The 15,554-nt window shown below is 53.3% G+C and overlaps 3 protein-coding genes across 3 annotated transcripts in view; 1 reads left to right on the top strand and 2 right to left on the bottom strand.

The window, feature by feature from the left end:
* Positions 1-4,227, bottom strand: part of CSUI_004042 (rhoptry neck protein ron4) — a 20,632-nt gene extending 16,405 nt beyond the window's left edge. The window contains exons 1-5 of the mRNA XM_068064237.1: positions 2,607-4,227; positions 2,014-2,195; positions 1,380-1,425; positions 751-942; positions 9-353 (exon numbers count right to left, since the gene is read on the bottom strand). Of these exons, the coding sequence (XP_067923787.1) occupies positions 9-353; positions 751-942; positions 1,380-1,425; positions 2,014-2,195; positions 2,607-2,736 (895 nt within the window). The 5' untranslated portion in view covers positions 2,737-4,227. The remainder of the gene's footprint in view (positions 1-8; positions 354-750; positions 943-1,379; positions 1,426-2,013; positions 2,196-2,606) is intronic.
* CSUI_004041 (uncharacterized protein) lies at positions 3,992-10,101 on the top strand. Its single transcript, XM_068064236.1, has 6 exons — positions 3,992-5,579; positions 6,355-6,687; positions 7,054-7,231; positions 7,955-8,217; positions 8,967-9,273; positions 9,561-10,101. Exons 1-5 carry the CDS (start codon positions 5,450-5,452, stop codon positions 9,206-9,208), a joined length of 1,146 nt encoding a protein of 381 aa, XP_067923786.1. The 5' UTR covers positions 3,992-5,449; the 3' UTR covers positions 9,209-9,273; positions 9,561-10,101.
* A 161-nt stretch (positions 10,102-10,262) lies between these two features.
* On the bottom strand, positions 10,263-13,660 carry CSUI_004040 (uncharacterized protein). The gene has a single exon (XM_068064235.1). The coding sequence runs from the start codon at positions 12,751-12,753 to the stop codon at positions 10,660-10,662; it is 2,094 nt and encodes a 697-aa protein (XP_067923785.1). The 5' UTR covers positions 12,754-13,660; the 3' UTR covers positions 10,263-10,659.
* Between the last annotated feature and the right edge of the window lie 1,894 nt (positions 13,661-15,554).

Genomic DNA, 15,554 nt, shown 5'->3' with positions numbered 1-15,554 from the left:
GAGGAAACCGGAGTTGTTCGGCGAGCTAGCGTTTTGTGGGTTAGCGGCCCCATCTGTAGTTGTCCTTCGTGAAGCAGGCGTTAACAGGAATGACAGTGCTGCCTCATCACCGATCTCGCACAACTGAATGCTCTCCCCCGGTGACACTACCGGGGGCATCAGCCCTACAGGCGCAGCTGGAGGAAGCCGCTTCGACGGGAATACTCGATGGCAGACCGGATCCAGCTGCTGAACACTTGTTAGCAGTGGTTCTTGTGCGTTCTCCGCATATCGTGGAACCTTGCAAGCCTGGACCGACGCCCCCAACAGCTGCTCGGTCACGAATCGACGTGAGCTGCTGGGGCGTTTCTGCACTGGAAAGAGAGAGAATCAAAAGAGACACCACGGCCACTGAATGGACTTGGGTCTGAGAAGGGGCGGCAAGGCTTGCGCCGCGGCAAGTGCGGATGCGGTGTGGAAGGTGACTTCTTGACTGCGCGTGTCCACGAGTGAAGCGAAAGCCGGCGTCAGTCTTGGAAATCGTGGGGCAAGGTTGACCGAAACACGAACGATGGTAGAAAAACCTCTCGGCGACGCTGCAGTCTAGCAGAATCAGGGTTTCGGACTCAAGGGCAAGAATGCTGAGAACAAGCGGCTTGTTAGGGAGTCAGGCCAGTGAATTGACAATTTTGTACGCCACACTGACACTCCCCGGGACCTGCGGTTACAAACGCTACTGTCAAACAGATATCTACAACGGACGCAACTTACAGTCAGCGAGGCTTGCGCCAACAAAACGGCCTGTATTTCCAGGGACAAGTTCGTAGGTCACAGCAGCTCCTGCAGCGGCAAGTTGCTCTCCATCTGCCAGAGGTCGTAGAGCCGCTTGCCCTCCCTCGCGGACGTAGCACTGGCGCGCGAAATCCGCTGCACAGACGACTGGAATGTCCTCCGTAGACCTAACTGAAAAAGCAGATGGCATGAGGACAACTCTGAGCGCTGGTCCAGTCAACGCGCTGGACTTGAAAGCCGAAGGCCCGTGTAACAAACGGCTATGCGGGTAGTGCGAAGGCGCGAAACTGATGGCCCGCCCCGGACACCAAGTGCTAGTATTAGCTTCCTGAAGTTCACTTGTCCATGTTTAGAGTGGAGTAGCGCTCCGACACATTCCTCGCGACGGCTACACGTGAGAAACATCCGACTCCCGAAAACCTGTTTATTGTCTGCGTCTGTTTGTCGCGAGACGCGAAGGCGGCGCTTCGGTTTGGTAAGCTATCGCTGTCTCGCAGGAAGCGAAGGGATCGGCGGTCCATCACTGCGTTCACCTCTGCCACTGACACACGCGAACGCGTGATTCTCTTGGATGGGAGGAGCCAGGCCCTTTGGACAGGCATCTTTACCTGGGACGACACCGGCGGGATCCGTCGTACTTGGTGCGTAGGCAACCTGAACGACGCACCGACCAGAGAGAAGGGCGGTCTGGGCAAATGCGTGCTATCTTTCGTGGGAACGAAGAGAGGCAAACTGATTCACAGTGCGCTGTCACTGTGAAATGTGCACCCAGGCACGTACCCGGGGTCACAGGCGAAGACCAGTGCAAACGAATATATCCCTCTTCGCATGCATACAAATCCTGTGCGGAAGCATCTGAAGTGATTGATGTGTACAGATATTTCTTTGTCCCAGGATGGGGTGCTTCGTAGCACGGCTCGAAACAACTTATAGACAGGTACAGAGCCATGTGAGGACTAGGGCGTGCACCGTCCACTGTGACTTGTAGCAAGGTCTGAGCCATCCAGTAAAACGACTCGGCTGCTGATGGACTACGGCGTCCGCGTAAGTTAGCAGGTAAACCGCCAACTCCCCATACACAACATCGTTGCCCTTGATTCCAGCAAGTACGCACGGTGGCTCCATCAAGGCATGCAGGTGCCTAGATCCGGCGCTCATTCAGTTCGGTACGGAAGCAGCACGTACAGGACATATAGACAAACAACAATCTTGCAACCTTGCATAAAACACGAGAAAGCTCACCAGTGATCGAAGTGTTAGATCTGTTTGGTTGACAGAATCTGACTCGAAGAGAATCGTCCCCTCCGGCAGGGGCGAGCTCGCATTAGAGAAGTGCAGCACCAGGCGACCTCTGCGACGCCGTACTGCAACCTCTGCACCAAGTTCGAAACCTGACGGCAATACCTGAGGCGCAGCTACGTATGCTGAAACGAAATTCATAGACAGAGGGCAAAGTGCTAACGACATCAAGACATATCGACAACTTTGACAGGGAGTGGGGTAGCAGGAGTCTGAGGATCCGTACCGGCGCACGACAGAAGGGAAGCGAGCCCAAGCAAGAAACGCAGCGCAGAAACATCTGCGGTTCTCCACGTCGCCAGTACACGGCGACAATCGTGGTGCTACACAGATGTATAAGGGGACGGGGGACGACTGAGAGTCCGGCACGTCTGCTCCTGAGAGCAAAACCGTGGGGTCGCGATGAGTAGAGGGAGAACTGCCACACGGAAACGACAGGTATAGCGGAAAAAGATAGATGTTCACCCATGTAGCACAGATCTGGACATACGAAGACAAGAGTGGCAGCCTAGTTGGTGTGGACGTACAGCCCTTACTTTTTGACTGAGCCCCACTTCCCGCTGATGCGAGGGGGACTGGCCATGGAGCTCCCAAGAGCAGTATCGCTCCCGCCGCAGCGGAGAAATACAACCCAGCCAAAGACAACCCTGGTCGCTTCTGAGCCATTTTGTGCCGGGTGTGTCATGAGAAGCAGTAGCGAGAAATGGTGCCCCGATAGCAAGAAGGGGGGATTCTACCATACACAGCAAGCTATCAGGAGAGAAAGTGGATCTTGTTCGGACGCATCCTTCGCTTTTCCTAGCTTGACACCACAGTCGAGGCATTCACATGAGATTGAGGATCGGACGGACACGGACGGCACTCCCAAATACGGGCCCGCTCCTTGTACCAGAATTTCAAACGAGTGCTGGGTTATGAAGAGCCTTAAGACATTCCGAAGACGACCGGGATGGACAGAAACTACAAAAACGTTGGTCAAAATTGTCGCGACGGAGAACGAATGGGACGAAGAGACTACGAGAAGCTTGCCACCAGAAGGAATGTTACACAGACACGGTTGTGCAGAGGGAATGGGCCGAAGAGACTACGAAAAGCTTGGCACCACAAGGAATGTTACACAGACGCGGTTGTGCAGAGGAATGAGTCGCCATCCGCCGAGGCTGTCAGTTACTTCCGTGAGACGAGAAACGTTGGGAAAGGGATGATAAACTGACTCGGTGTTGGTCTTCGAAGCGTATCCTCCGCCGGGACCCGAGTCAGTCGCAGAAGCCGGGAAAGATTTACCTCATAACAATGGATCTCTGCATACGCGTACGGAGGCCGTCTGGAGACGGGCCACTCCGGCCAGTCTCACGTTTCTATCGACTCTGGCTCAATATACGAATTACTTCAGCTCTTAGCGAAGAGACACGCTGGCACCGGGACCTTGCTTAGAATGTCACGCATCGGCTTGTACTTCTCCGTGTCCCGAAAGAAAATGAGAAGCTGCTCATTCTCAACTGAATCAAAACAAATCAGGAGGTAACAACGCCCCTTCGAAAGGGCGGTTTCGAGAAAATCCGCGACGCCGCAGCCAGGCTGTCTTCCCAAACCACGACGAGGATAACGCGCGGTAGTGGCACTTCGCCTCCACGAAAGGGAGATCCGAGGGTCTTACATAGCTCTGGACGAAGAAACTAGTGAGCCACCCAGAAGTGGAGAAAGCCTAAACGGGAACAACTGCTTTTTCGGGAAAACAGGAACACCACAGCCAGACGATCCAGCCGAGAATCACAGCTGGCATGACCGGACCGAGCGCGGCGCTGGTTAGCCCCGTGTCTTGTACATGTCTAGAATCGTCATGCATCGCTACCCTGTGGAGGGTCCGGGAGTTTATCCGGTTTCCAATACCCAGGAGAACAGAAGGAAAAGTAAGATGTCTGGCTCAGCAAAGCGGAATTCAGCGCCGCTTTGGATAGCTCTAGCGAGTGCTGCCTCGAAACAGGCTTCTTGTGAGAGAATAAGCACTCCTGCCAGCTTGTTGTCTCCTTGAAAGTGGTGCTGGGGCATTGGACACCAGCACTCGTTCATTAGCCGGCACCGCTGCCAGAGACTCAAGAACGCGTCGCGCCTAGCTAAGCATAAAAGATTTGAAAGAACTCTGGCTCTGCTCCTCCGCTCTTGATTGTAGTCTGTATGTCCTGCTAAAACTCACCATATCTTGCTCGTGACTCTTGCTGCCCGTTGATTGCTCCGTCGCAGCCAAAGGAGAACCCCGTCACGGTTCGAGAAACTGCATGTGTGTCAGGCCTACAGGACTTCTTCGTCTTCTGAGACAGTACACGCTTCTGTGCCACACCAAGCGCCGAACCAACAAACACCATGGAGGTTAACATTTGATCTGTCCGTTTGTACTGGCTTTCTCTGGTTCCTTGCTTAGCACATGAGTGCCACCCCTGGTACGCACAGTTGGCCTGCGACGTACTGTCTCCTCAATTTCGCTGTCGTCTCAAAGGACGCCAAGCAGGTTCTCCTCCTAGTAAACTTCCTTCTCTCTCTTACTCCTTCTGGTTCTCTCTTTAGTCTCCACGTCTTCCGCTCTTATTTTGGTGTCGTCCTAACAGTTTTCTCGTTCTGTGGCTGCTGCCTCGCTCCTGTATGCAACTTTGTTGAGCCGCCGGCGCCCCGCCTCCTGCGGCGGTGCGTTTTTCCCCTGCGTACTGTCTCGACTTTTGATTGAGTTTGATTGCCTGTCTTGACATCTTTCTCTTGGCTGCCCTTCCTAGCTCCTCCAGTTTCTTCGCTTCCGGAGGACTTGTCGGCAGCGGCGTGAGTAGCGTAAGACTGTTCGTCGCTGCAGGATAAGGTCGATCGTTGCACGGTTGTCATTTTTTCTTCCCTTGTCCTGGAACGCCAACCCGTTGTGACGAGGTTGCTTTCTACTAGGTTTGTGTATTGAGTTTCCGTTAGGGATCAATGCAGCCCAGGATGTCTTTCTACAGCAGGTGTGTTCCCTCCGCGTTTGCCGGGGCCGCCGCGTGAATATAATCTCGGAACGGGTGCCGTGTCGGCGATCGATGCATCGGCGAGAACTCCCATCTGTATATTAGGATTTGTTCTGTGTTTATATTCCCTTTGACCTTCCGGGCGGCTTTTTCCTCTTTGCCCTCTACGCCGTTATTACGGGATTCCGTCGACTCTTTTCTATCCTCGGTTTTGCGCAAATTGCTATTGAGCACATTTCTTTCCTTTCTTCCGTCTGCTCTCGAATTGTTCGCCTTTTTTGAACCATCAGCGTTCTTCGTCGTAACTCTTTCGACTGGTCGTTTCTTGGTGTCCCTCATTGTCTCCCCCAGCGATTGTCAGCACCGGCACTCCAGTCTTCCGTACGGCCCTCGAAATGAACGTGGGGACCGCACTTGGTTTGCACAAGGTCATACCGGGTGAAGAAGATCTCCCTTCTCTGCCGAAAATTGACACGCACAAGAAGAGAAAACAACCCAAGAAGACACCTTCTCTGCCGCAACCAGGTCAGTCCCCCGTGCTCTGCCTCTATACCATGTCTCCTCTCTGTCACTTCCAGGCGCAGTGTGAAAACAGCTCTTTATTCAACGGACTAAAGCAGGTCTATTAGTCTTCTCTGTCGGTTGGGGGACTTCAGACTCCTTAGAGATCGTGTTCACTGTTTGGCATCTCCCGTTTTACACCTTAGACTTTTCCCTGCTCGGACGGGGCTGCTATGTTAGTCTCGCCCTTTTGCTGTTTAGCCTTCTTGTAGGCGCAGAAGGGAGTTCATAGTAGGCAGGCCTGTATCTTCCGCCGCACACGAAGTCACAACGCGTGGCTGCCCGCGGTAAGAGTTACTGTACACTAGGTTGCTGTTAGGGCATTCAGAATACTGAAACACTCAAGGGTGGTCTTCCCGCCGGCTTCCACTGGGCAGGTGTACAGAATATTTGTTGGTCTTTTCCGCTGGGTTTCAGTCCTGTAAGTCTTCCGGCGTTTTTGACTGTTCGCCGAGTTGTGGGGGGAGAAGAGCGCCCGCGAGCTTGCATTGATGTGTCTTTGCTCGTGTTATCCCATCTCCAGTGTCCTATCTGGCGAGGAAGCGGGTTTTTTCCTTCCGTTGTTTCTCCAGACAGTTTGGCAAGACGTACCTGGGCTGCTTTCAACTGACTGAAGTTGATGTTCCAGGTGAACAGGTTCGTTTCCTGGTGGAGTAGTTTGTCCCCCTGTTTTTCTTTCTGACCCTTCGTGCTGTGTCACTCTCTTGCACGTGTTAGCTCTCTTCTGCGTGGCGTTTAGGCGGCTCGGTTAGATCTTCTCGTGCTGTTTCGTCAAAGAATGACGGTCGCTGGACTCGTCTGTTGTGGAGCGGTGAAGGGAGGAAAAGGGACAGTGCTCAGCCTTCTCGCCTACGAGATGACAACTCCCTCAGCAAAGATGTAACAGGTGGTGAACTTGGAGAACTCCTAGCGGTGTGCCAACGTGTGGAAAACGAGTGCCTCGTGACAGCAAAGGAGGAACAAGAAGAAGAGGAGGGAGACGAGTTTCTGGCACTCAAGAAGCGCATGTACGAAACCATTCGGAATACACAGATCCTCATCGAAGATCGCAGGGACATACGCGCGTCTAAGGGTACGTACAAAACAACAAACATGAGACTAGTGAGAAGGCAGATTTGTTTAATGCCTCCTGTGACCGTGTCGTCAGATTGGGTGGACACACGCGGCTTAGAGTGCAGTTCTTTTCTCGTGGTGAGAGATCCGTGTCGTACCTTGTGTTTTCTGTATGAAGGCCCGAGGGATATTTTCGTAGTTCTGTGTTGATGGCATAGAGAGGAAAACTGACGTTGTAATCTCTTTTCCGTGTTATCTCTGCTGAGAAGGAAGTAACTTAGCGGGGGACTACTGGATCAGGGAATGCGACGCAAGTTCTACTTGTCCTGTCGGGGTCGAGCGCCACGGTCGGCGTGGTCCAACTTGTGCTTTTCGGGTGTCTAAGGTACGACATTGGAGACTGTTCGTTTGGGGGGTGAGATTGATGACAACATTGCTCTTCTTCGCGAGTTGTTTGAGGAGCTAAGTGCCGTGTATGGAAGACAGTTCAAGCAGAGGAAGAAACGCCTACTGACGGACGATGATCTTGAGGAAAGACACGCCGATATAAACACTCTGATGAGGTGAGGAGCACACAGCGTGCTGCCTAGTCTTTCCTTGTCTCGTCTTTCTCGTACACATCTATGTGCAGGGCAGAACACGTATATTGTCAGTCGGTTTTCCCCCGATTTTTGACGCGTACGAGGGACTGAGAGGTGCTGGGCTTTTCTCAAAGAACCAAGACGTCGCGCGGTGTAGCCCGAGGCAGCTAGCTTCCAGGCTTCATTTGGGGAGGGGGGGGTACTTGCGAAGTTGTCCAGGAGAAAAAGAAAGATAAGAAACAGCTAGTCGGTATTGCTCTCAGCTGCTTCTATAGTTTACTGAGGAGCGTGGAGATGCTTCGGAAGCCTCTGACCCGTATGTGTGGCCGTGGTGCGACTTGCTTACTCTTCCTGCGGGCCTGTTTGTTACGTGTCGTTTTTCTTGAGTTGAACCCAGCTGCTTACATTTTTCCCAAAAAACATTCAACGTGGAGTGAGCAAGTAGGGGTTGGTATCCTTTCTAGGCGCTGGCGTCCCAGTCGAGATCAGGGTTACACCTGGCAACAGTCGAGTCTGAAGGGGAAGGCTGGACAGGCAAGGACTGGCGGGGCTCACCGTGTACGTTTTTCCAGTGGCGTGGAAAGCTTTCTTTACGCAATTTGCAAGTGAAGGACGAGAGTGACATCTTCGGTACGTGGCTCTGTGTGCCCGCCTGTCCTCACTCTCAGTTTTTTGTTTCCTTTGGTTTATTATTCTTGTCCTCAGGGCGATCGAGGAGTTGCGGCGCGAGAGCAAACGTACGGCGATCTCTACGCGGCTACACGACCAGACCAACCGTATCAGGACATTAACAGAGCTGCAGTCTTCGCGTGAGACAGCCACCTGCTGGGGCGAAGCCGGAGGAGAAGCACACGGGAGACCTGAAGAAATCAGCGAAGCTGATCAGGCTGTGCTGAGAAGGTGGAAAGAGAGAGATGAGGAATTTGACAAACAAGTTGCGGAAATCGGTGAAGCGATTGACCGTATAGGTAAGGACGCGACAAAGTTGAATAGCCGGTTTCTGTCACTTTCGCAGAATTTCCGGATCCTTTTTTTTTCCACGTAACCTGGTGGGACAATGAAGGCGGAAGCGTTCTTCCTGCTTGTTCTGCACCGGGAATAAGCCGGAGCCAGAGGGACGCGTAAATGTTTGACCCCAGAACCACTCCTGTGTTGGAAGGGCAAAACGACCGCTTTTCTCCCCCCCCACAGCCGTTGTTCGTCGAGCGTAGAGAAAGGTCAGGCGGCAAAGTGGCTGACTTCGAGAGAGCCGGTGGCAGCGTCGCTGAGGTACTGCTTGAAGTGGAGGTGTGTGTACCGTGTGACTCGATGTAACTACTGCCTGGATCTCTGCAGGTGCGATCGACCTTTAAGGCGTGGTGTGATCAATGTGAATTTATCAGTTAGCGAAGCTGGCACACGGAGGGCGAGTGATCATACAAAAAGGCACTAGCAAGGCGCATGAGAGTGTTTTCCTATGCTTTCGTGTATGCGACTTTGTTGGAGTCAGGCCTCATGTGTGCACGGACAGGGGTATCTTTTTCTGCTCATTTGTCCCACCGACTGAAGAGTCACGAGGCCTTTCTCCGTCACCTTTTATTCCTCACAGCAAGAATACAGGATGCGTGTGCATGGAGTCTCATGTGAGACAGAGTATAACGAAGCAAAGGTAGCCTTGAAAACTTTCAGTTCAAGAGGTAATGGAAGCGCCGATCGGCGGTGCGTTCTCTTTTTGCAGCACACGTTGCCGTGCAGGTTGGAGAGAAGGCTGAGGTGCACCATGAGATGATTCAAAATCTCCAGAAGCACACAGATGAAGCGGCAGCGGAGATCCAGAACCTCAACGCGAAAGTGAAAACTTTTCTGGGAAAACAGAGCAACGGGACTTTTTTTACGCGCTTGATTCTTATCGTTATCCTTCTGTTTCTCATTTGCTTCGTCATTTCCACAATCTACTCTAGATACATTAAGAAAGCTTAACACGGCGCTCAGGCCATGTGCGCGCTCTTTCCACATTCTTACAAATATGTGAAGAAGGTTCCGAGGTATGTTTGCTTGCATACTCGTGTAGGTTGTACGCGTGCAGAAAAGCCAGGACAGCGAGGAGGATAAATCTCATAGGCGGCAGGATTCGTTGATTCATAACGTATAAATCTTGGCTTTTCAAGAATGATGCGTTGTGGATCAGTATTTCTTATCTTAAAGCAAAACTCTTCCACTCCCGCACTACAGCCGGTTCGCTGCGGTCATGCTTGTGTACTGGCAGACTCTTCTTTCTCGTGCCGATCCGTGCGTTGTTTTTCGTATTGCTTTGCGTCTGACACCGGTGCAGGGGACAGCGGCGGAGGGACCCTGTTCGCAAACAAGCAGACAAGATCCAGTCTTCTCAAGAAGTCACGTTGGGAACGACTGGGTGAAAAAATACGTGATTTCGGAAGAGCTGTGTTCCGGCGTACGATGTATTGCCACGATTGGCCATGAAGCATAATGGAGAATTTCACACCACAGGACAGGTCGCCGTTTTCTCCAAATACAACACGGGTTTGAGGGCTGCTGTTCCCTCGCTCACCCCGAGGACGTCGAGGCAGTGGTCGGTTTGTACTCAGAACAACTGTCTCGCGAGCCCCCCGGCGCCTTCGGACTCGGCGGTGGCGTTTGGCCCCTTCATAATAATGTTAGAGATGAGAGGTTTGCGTCACTGTCTGGCAGTTCGTTCACTCGTAGCAGGAGCCGTATCTTTTTGGCCGGAATACTGCCAACTGAAGTGACAGGTGATCGAACAAGGACGGACTTCTACCGTGTTATCCACATGCGTCAACGCTGCCCGTGGAGCCCATGGTACACTCTCAGTCCGTGCTTCAGACATGCTGCTAAACAACGATAGCTGTACAGTAAACACGCACAGCGGTGTCCGGCCAGTAGTGGCTCAGGACGGGGAGATCGGACGGTTTGGGTGCGGCTTTGTAACTCGTTTGCTGTAGCGCAGACTGGACTCCTGTGCTTCGTGTAGCTGCGAGATCACCAAGCGAACACGGCTGCAGCGAGATTGGAATTTCGCATCTTTTGACCGTTACGGGCTCACCTGGGCTGGAGACCTCCTCACAGACACTCATCACCGTGCAAGTTGCTTTCAGCGCAATGCGCAACACCCAGCAGATCTCGAAACCCAGCAACACTGGGCAAAACCGCCCGTACAAAAAAAGTGAATAATAGACGTCTGGCTGGCGGAAAAGACCTTTCCGAAGCTGGAACGGCTTCAGACAGTTTCGAACAAATGAAGCAAAGAGGCTTGCGCAACCGTTCCCCGTACGTCGGGGTTGCCGTAAGTGACTACCAAGACGAGGATACGCGGAACGTAGCAGCGACGTCTACTGCATACGCATCCACGGACAAATGCTTCTTCCATATCATCCATAAGTATGCGTGTGTCATTATGCCCCATCGGGGAGCAGGTCTCCCACAGGCTCCTCGTCTCTAGACTCCCCCCGAAAGACCGACACAACAGGCTTCACAATTTCTCGGATTACCCGCTTCCTCCACCACGTGAGTTTCCTCATAGTGGGGTGGGAAAACAGCTTTCGGAAGGGGTGGAGTGGGCCGCCCAAGTCCTCTTGCAAAACATGCTGCTTACAGTACTCAAAGCTATGGCGGGGCGGTACGAGAATGAGGGAGCAGGACTTGTTTTTTTTGTCTCCCGAAGGCAGGAACGGAAATGCGGAAACACTACGTTCAAGAAATGATTCCAGGGAGGTCACCCCAACTCGAAACTGAGCAGCTGGCTTTCTGTTATCACTAAAAAGCCAGCGCCAGCAACTCTTTTGATGGTGTTGCCTAGATGCGACTAGATGGCGTAACGCTGCTTCAGCGTCGGCACGGCTCAAGTACAGAGGTACCACCGGATGAGACGCTGATTCCGAAGTGAACGCTTGGAAACAAGACAGCAGGTCCATATCTTGGTCCGTCGATTGGCTCGAGACGAAAAAGAGAGGCGTGCCTCTGAAGCGCTCTCCACCAGTTTCGGTGAAGAATAAGTCCAGTTCCGAAGAATCAGGGACTAGAATGTAGCGCGAGCAACCACTCTTCTTTGTTGCCCCGTTCTTCCCCGACTCGAAGTTCCACCCGGCCTGTAATCCTTGTTTTGAAAGATGCACTCCCCCTCTGAGAAATTGTTTCAGCATTGAGAAAGGCGTACTTCTGAGCCGCTGAGGAAGACCTGAAGGCCTCGGACGAACAAGAAGCGAGTAGACGTTAGCTAGGGAAGTTGTCGCAATAGACAGGCGTGCTCCGTCGCCTTCTCTTTTCCTGCTCCCCCCTGAGCGGACTTGCGACCGGACGTGGTTCAGATACACCTCGGCGTCTCTTGGGCTTACGAAAAACAAGCCCAGATCTCCATCATCTGCATGCGTGTTCTGCAGCGTTTGGAGAGTGCTCAGCTGACTGGACATTATGGAGTGCAACCGTTTGCGAGTGTTAAAGGGAGCAGGGTCTAGCGTCGGCTGCGTTGAAATCTCAAGATTTTCGTCTCGGCGGGGGTCTTCCACAGACGAAGGAAAAGAAGCAGGAACCACTTGCCGCAGGTCCCCCGCCACCACCGCGTACACCGGGACGGTCTTCAGCAGTCTCAGTATGGTTTGTGGGACCTGTTCTGGATCACGCACAGGCACCGGAGCTTCCCGCTGCCCCTCTCCACTCTCCATTCCAACAGCATCCATGTATCTACATCTCCTAAGACTCTCCGCCGTGTCAGCACTGTCGAGAAGGAGAAATGAAGACCCCTTGGAATTCGCTGCGGCGGGGAGCTCCGCTAACCTTCCGCGAGCGAGAGCGAGGGTGAACAGACGCAAACCAGGCGAGCCTGGGAAAACGGGTAGCGTGCGCACAACTGAAAGAGACGGTGTTATTCGTCGCCTAGAAGGCCGCCAGGCAGAGGAAATGTGGGCAAGAGAGACAGAAGAAAAGCTTCGGGCGCAGCAGAGGTAGCGGCTCCGATCGACAGCAAGAGGCGAACGAGGTGGCAATGCTACCTGGAAGCGAAGCGCCGAGGTGTGCCGCGCAACCGGAGACGAGTATGGCGGCAGTGACGGAGACATAGACGCCAATCTCTCAACTCCACCGGTTGAAATCGCCTTTCTCTGAGTCTCTAGTCTGCTTACAGGTGCCCATGCTCGTGGATGAACAATCGCGGAATCGCTCGGCGCAGTCAGCATCCGAGGAGTAGCTCCTGTCTTTCCGTCATGGTACCCTCTGCTTCCGTGAATACTGCAACGAGAGGAAAATACAACAGGCGCACGCAGACGAGACAGCGTCTCTACGGAAATACCGAATGCAAACAGAGACTGCCAGTTTCCTTGGTACTCTGTGTGGTGTGGAATGACATGCAGCTGTCCCACAGAAATGCAAGATAGAAACGATACCGAAAGAATGAGCACGCAAGTACGACGAAGCCGGAACGGAAAAAAATAAAACAACGAAGACAGTGACGTGGTCAGCGTCGCCCCGCGGTGCAGTCTTCCAGTAGCCCCCATGGTCGGCTTAGGACCTCGGCGCTTCGCTTCCAGGTAGCATTGCCACCTCGTTCGCCTCTTGCTGTCGATGGGAGCCGCTACCTCTTCTGCGCCCGAAGCTTTTCGTTAACCGACGCAGCAGCGCAACTGATGTGCGTCCCTCAGCATAGCTGGACGAATAAAGCCTTCCCGTGTTAGGAGAAGGAGCGATGGTGCTAGCAAAAGAGAAAGGCGTTCGACAAACCGTGACACGCACAGCGGCTTGAGAACGGTACTGACAGAGAGGCTCAGTCATAAAGACGACTCCCAGCTGTTTGTCCGCGGTAATCTTTCGGAGGGGGCCAGGTCGTCTTCAGTATCGATACTTGTTCTAGAACAGCTTGAACAAGTATCCCTTCACAGAGTCACAGCGTGTATCCTCTCCTCAGCACGTGCCAGTTCATTCCCAATCCGGCGGCGGCGGTCTGTCAGTCTTCCAGCGCTGGAGTTCCGCATGGCCGGCATCTTCCGCTGAGGGGGGACATCTGGCAACAGCTATATATGACGTCCACATAGCCGAAAGTCCGTTCAACTGGCATTTTCCGGCGCAGAGAACGAACCTGTCGCTGCCGGCAACGAGAGCTGTCCCAAGACCACACTCCCCTCCAAGACGAAAAAATCCCGAATTCACAGAAGCATCACTACACAGAATGCTAGATGAGTGTAACGACTGCTGCAAGTGAAGCGGCAATGCGCACGGTGATTTGCCTGGCGGCGTCTTCGGAATTGCCGCGGATGCACACTAACGTTTCCCGCTGTCCACGGCCAAACTGAGGGCGCAAAAGGAGTGGCCTTTAGCCCACCTGTACAGTGTAGTCGTTCAGCCTTGCATATGGACAGAGCTAAGTTACCACCACGTCTGGTTGAACTCAAACTCTGCCGATCTGGCCGCCACAGACTCCGGTGCCCTCGTTGAGGCGGCCCGGCAGGCCTCGGCGTCTCCCGCGACATGCAGATTTACGAAGTTGCGGCATGCACTTCAGAATCCACGGCATCGTCTCTCCGCAGTGAAACCACACCTCCGTGATTGAATACGAATCACTTTTCAGATAACTGGAAGCCTGGCTCTCAAAGCACTGAGACACACCGAGTACAGTGGAAATTACCTGGGTGCGATCTCCGCATCCGGTACTCCAGCACGTGGATGTGGCCTGAAGATGATACAAACGCAGTCTCCCTTGAGTGCTGTGTCCTGTGACCGCTTGGCGCGCTTGAACACCACTCTGCTCTTGGGCTGTGGGCGCAAGGTTGACAGCAGATGCTGTGCTCTAATTGCTGATCAGTTTTGTGGGCCCGCACTTCGTGCACGTGGGGAAGGCTCGGGGAAGGAAAACGCTGATAGAGGGATACATGGATTGCTCCCACTAAACGGACTTTCATCCGGGTCAGAGTGCGGACTGACTGCCGGTCGTGGGGCTTCAACGAGAGCCGCTTTCTGTTTCTGAGTTTTTTAGCAACCTTTACGTGTCACGTCTGGCGTGACAGACGGGTCCAGAGACCCAGGGGTACATAGCTCGCACCTTGTCGCAGCCCTGTAAAATACGCGGCTTGTCGTCTGTCAACTTTTACTCGCACGCGCGACCAGCGGAGTGAGGGTGCCGGAAGTTTCCTGTAGTCTAAGTCAGGGACCGAAGGTACGAGAGATGGAAGGGGCTGTTCACCAGAAATCCCAACGTCCACAAGGGAAACTAGAATTTCGGGAGTTCGTGTTATTGTTCACTCCTTACGACTAACAACGCAAGCATCGTAGAAGCGTCTTGTTCGCTTGGATCAGCGGTTGACACACAACGTGCCCTTGGGATAAGCACGTGTAGGCCGGCAGTCACTAACCGCACAGGGGCCCACGGTAGATAACAGATCGCAGCAGGTGCGCGAGCTAGAGAGAGCCGTGAAATCGGATGAGCCTTCAGTGAAAGCCACCACCGTGTCCAGCTTCGGGTTCCGGCTGGTCTGCACATTGAACTTTTCACCCTGTCACCTTCGCGACTCTAGCCGAAGTGCTTGCTGTGGTCAGTTTCCACGCTGTGGCAAAGGGAAGATTACTCCGGAAGTGTCTCTGAAGGCATGTGCTGTCGCGGTTGTAGAGCCCTTGTGATATCGAGGACGGAGACTCTCCGTGCACCACTTACCGAGAACGTGTCAGGGCGGTTGGCCGGACACTGCCTTAGTACTATAAATACACACGAGTAGGGCTAGTGTAGCGTATTGGAGCAAGGTATAAGACGACTAACAACTGTACTATAGGGTAGCACGGAGACGGCTATCCAGCCAGGTAACTTTGCGGGATGCGACACCACCCAAGCTCGTGGGCTGGTGGAGGGCCGAGTGGCGAAAACAGGGGACTTCTTTGATTTTACACGTTCTGAAGAAGTTTTCTGTGAAGAACCATGAAGGTGCGTGTGTATTATATCGGTGACTGAAAACTGCGGAAACCCCGTCGGCTAGGCGGATCAATGCTTAAACTTGTGTGTTGCCCGTGCGGCGCCGAAACTTATATCTCCCGAAAGGAACTACTGCGTATGGGGTAAGTTCCATCGGAGAATAAGAAGCCTTTCAGGAAGTTCCGTTGAAGAGTACTCGCGTGCTAAATCTGGGAAGAAGTTCGTATAAAATAGACCGGACCCTCGGTCTATTTCGTCGCGGCGGGACAACGCGGAGGTGCCCTTGTGAGATGCGCGTTTCCTCGTGTTTTTCTGGTTATTCCCCTAGGAATAACGTTCTTTTTGTGATGGACTGCGCGCGCGCGATGTATAAGACGAAACGCCGGCTGTCAGGATTTTGCA

The sequence above is a fragment of the Cystoisospora suis genome, assembly GCF_002600585.1.
Source record: "Cystoisospora suis strain Wien I chromosome Unknown contig_1816, whole genome shotgun sequence".
NCBI lineage: Eukaryota > Apicomplexa > Conoidasida > Eucoccidiorida > Sarcocystidae > Cystoisospora > Cystoisospora suis.
This window is presented reverse-complemented; position numbering and strand designations above follow the sequence as displayed.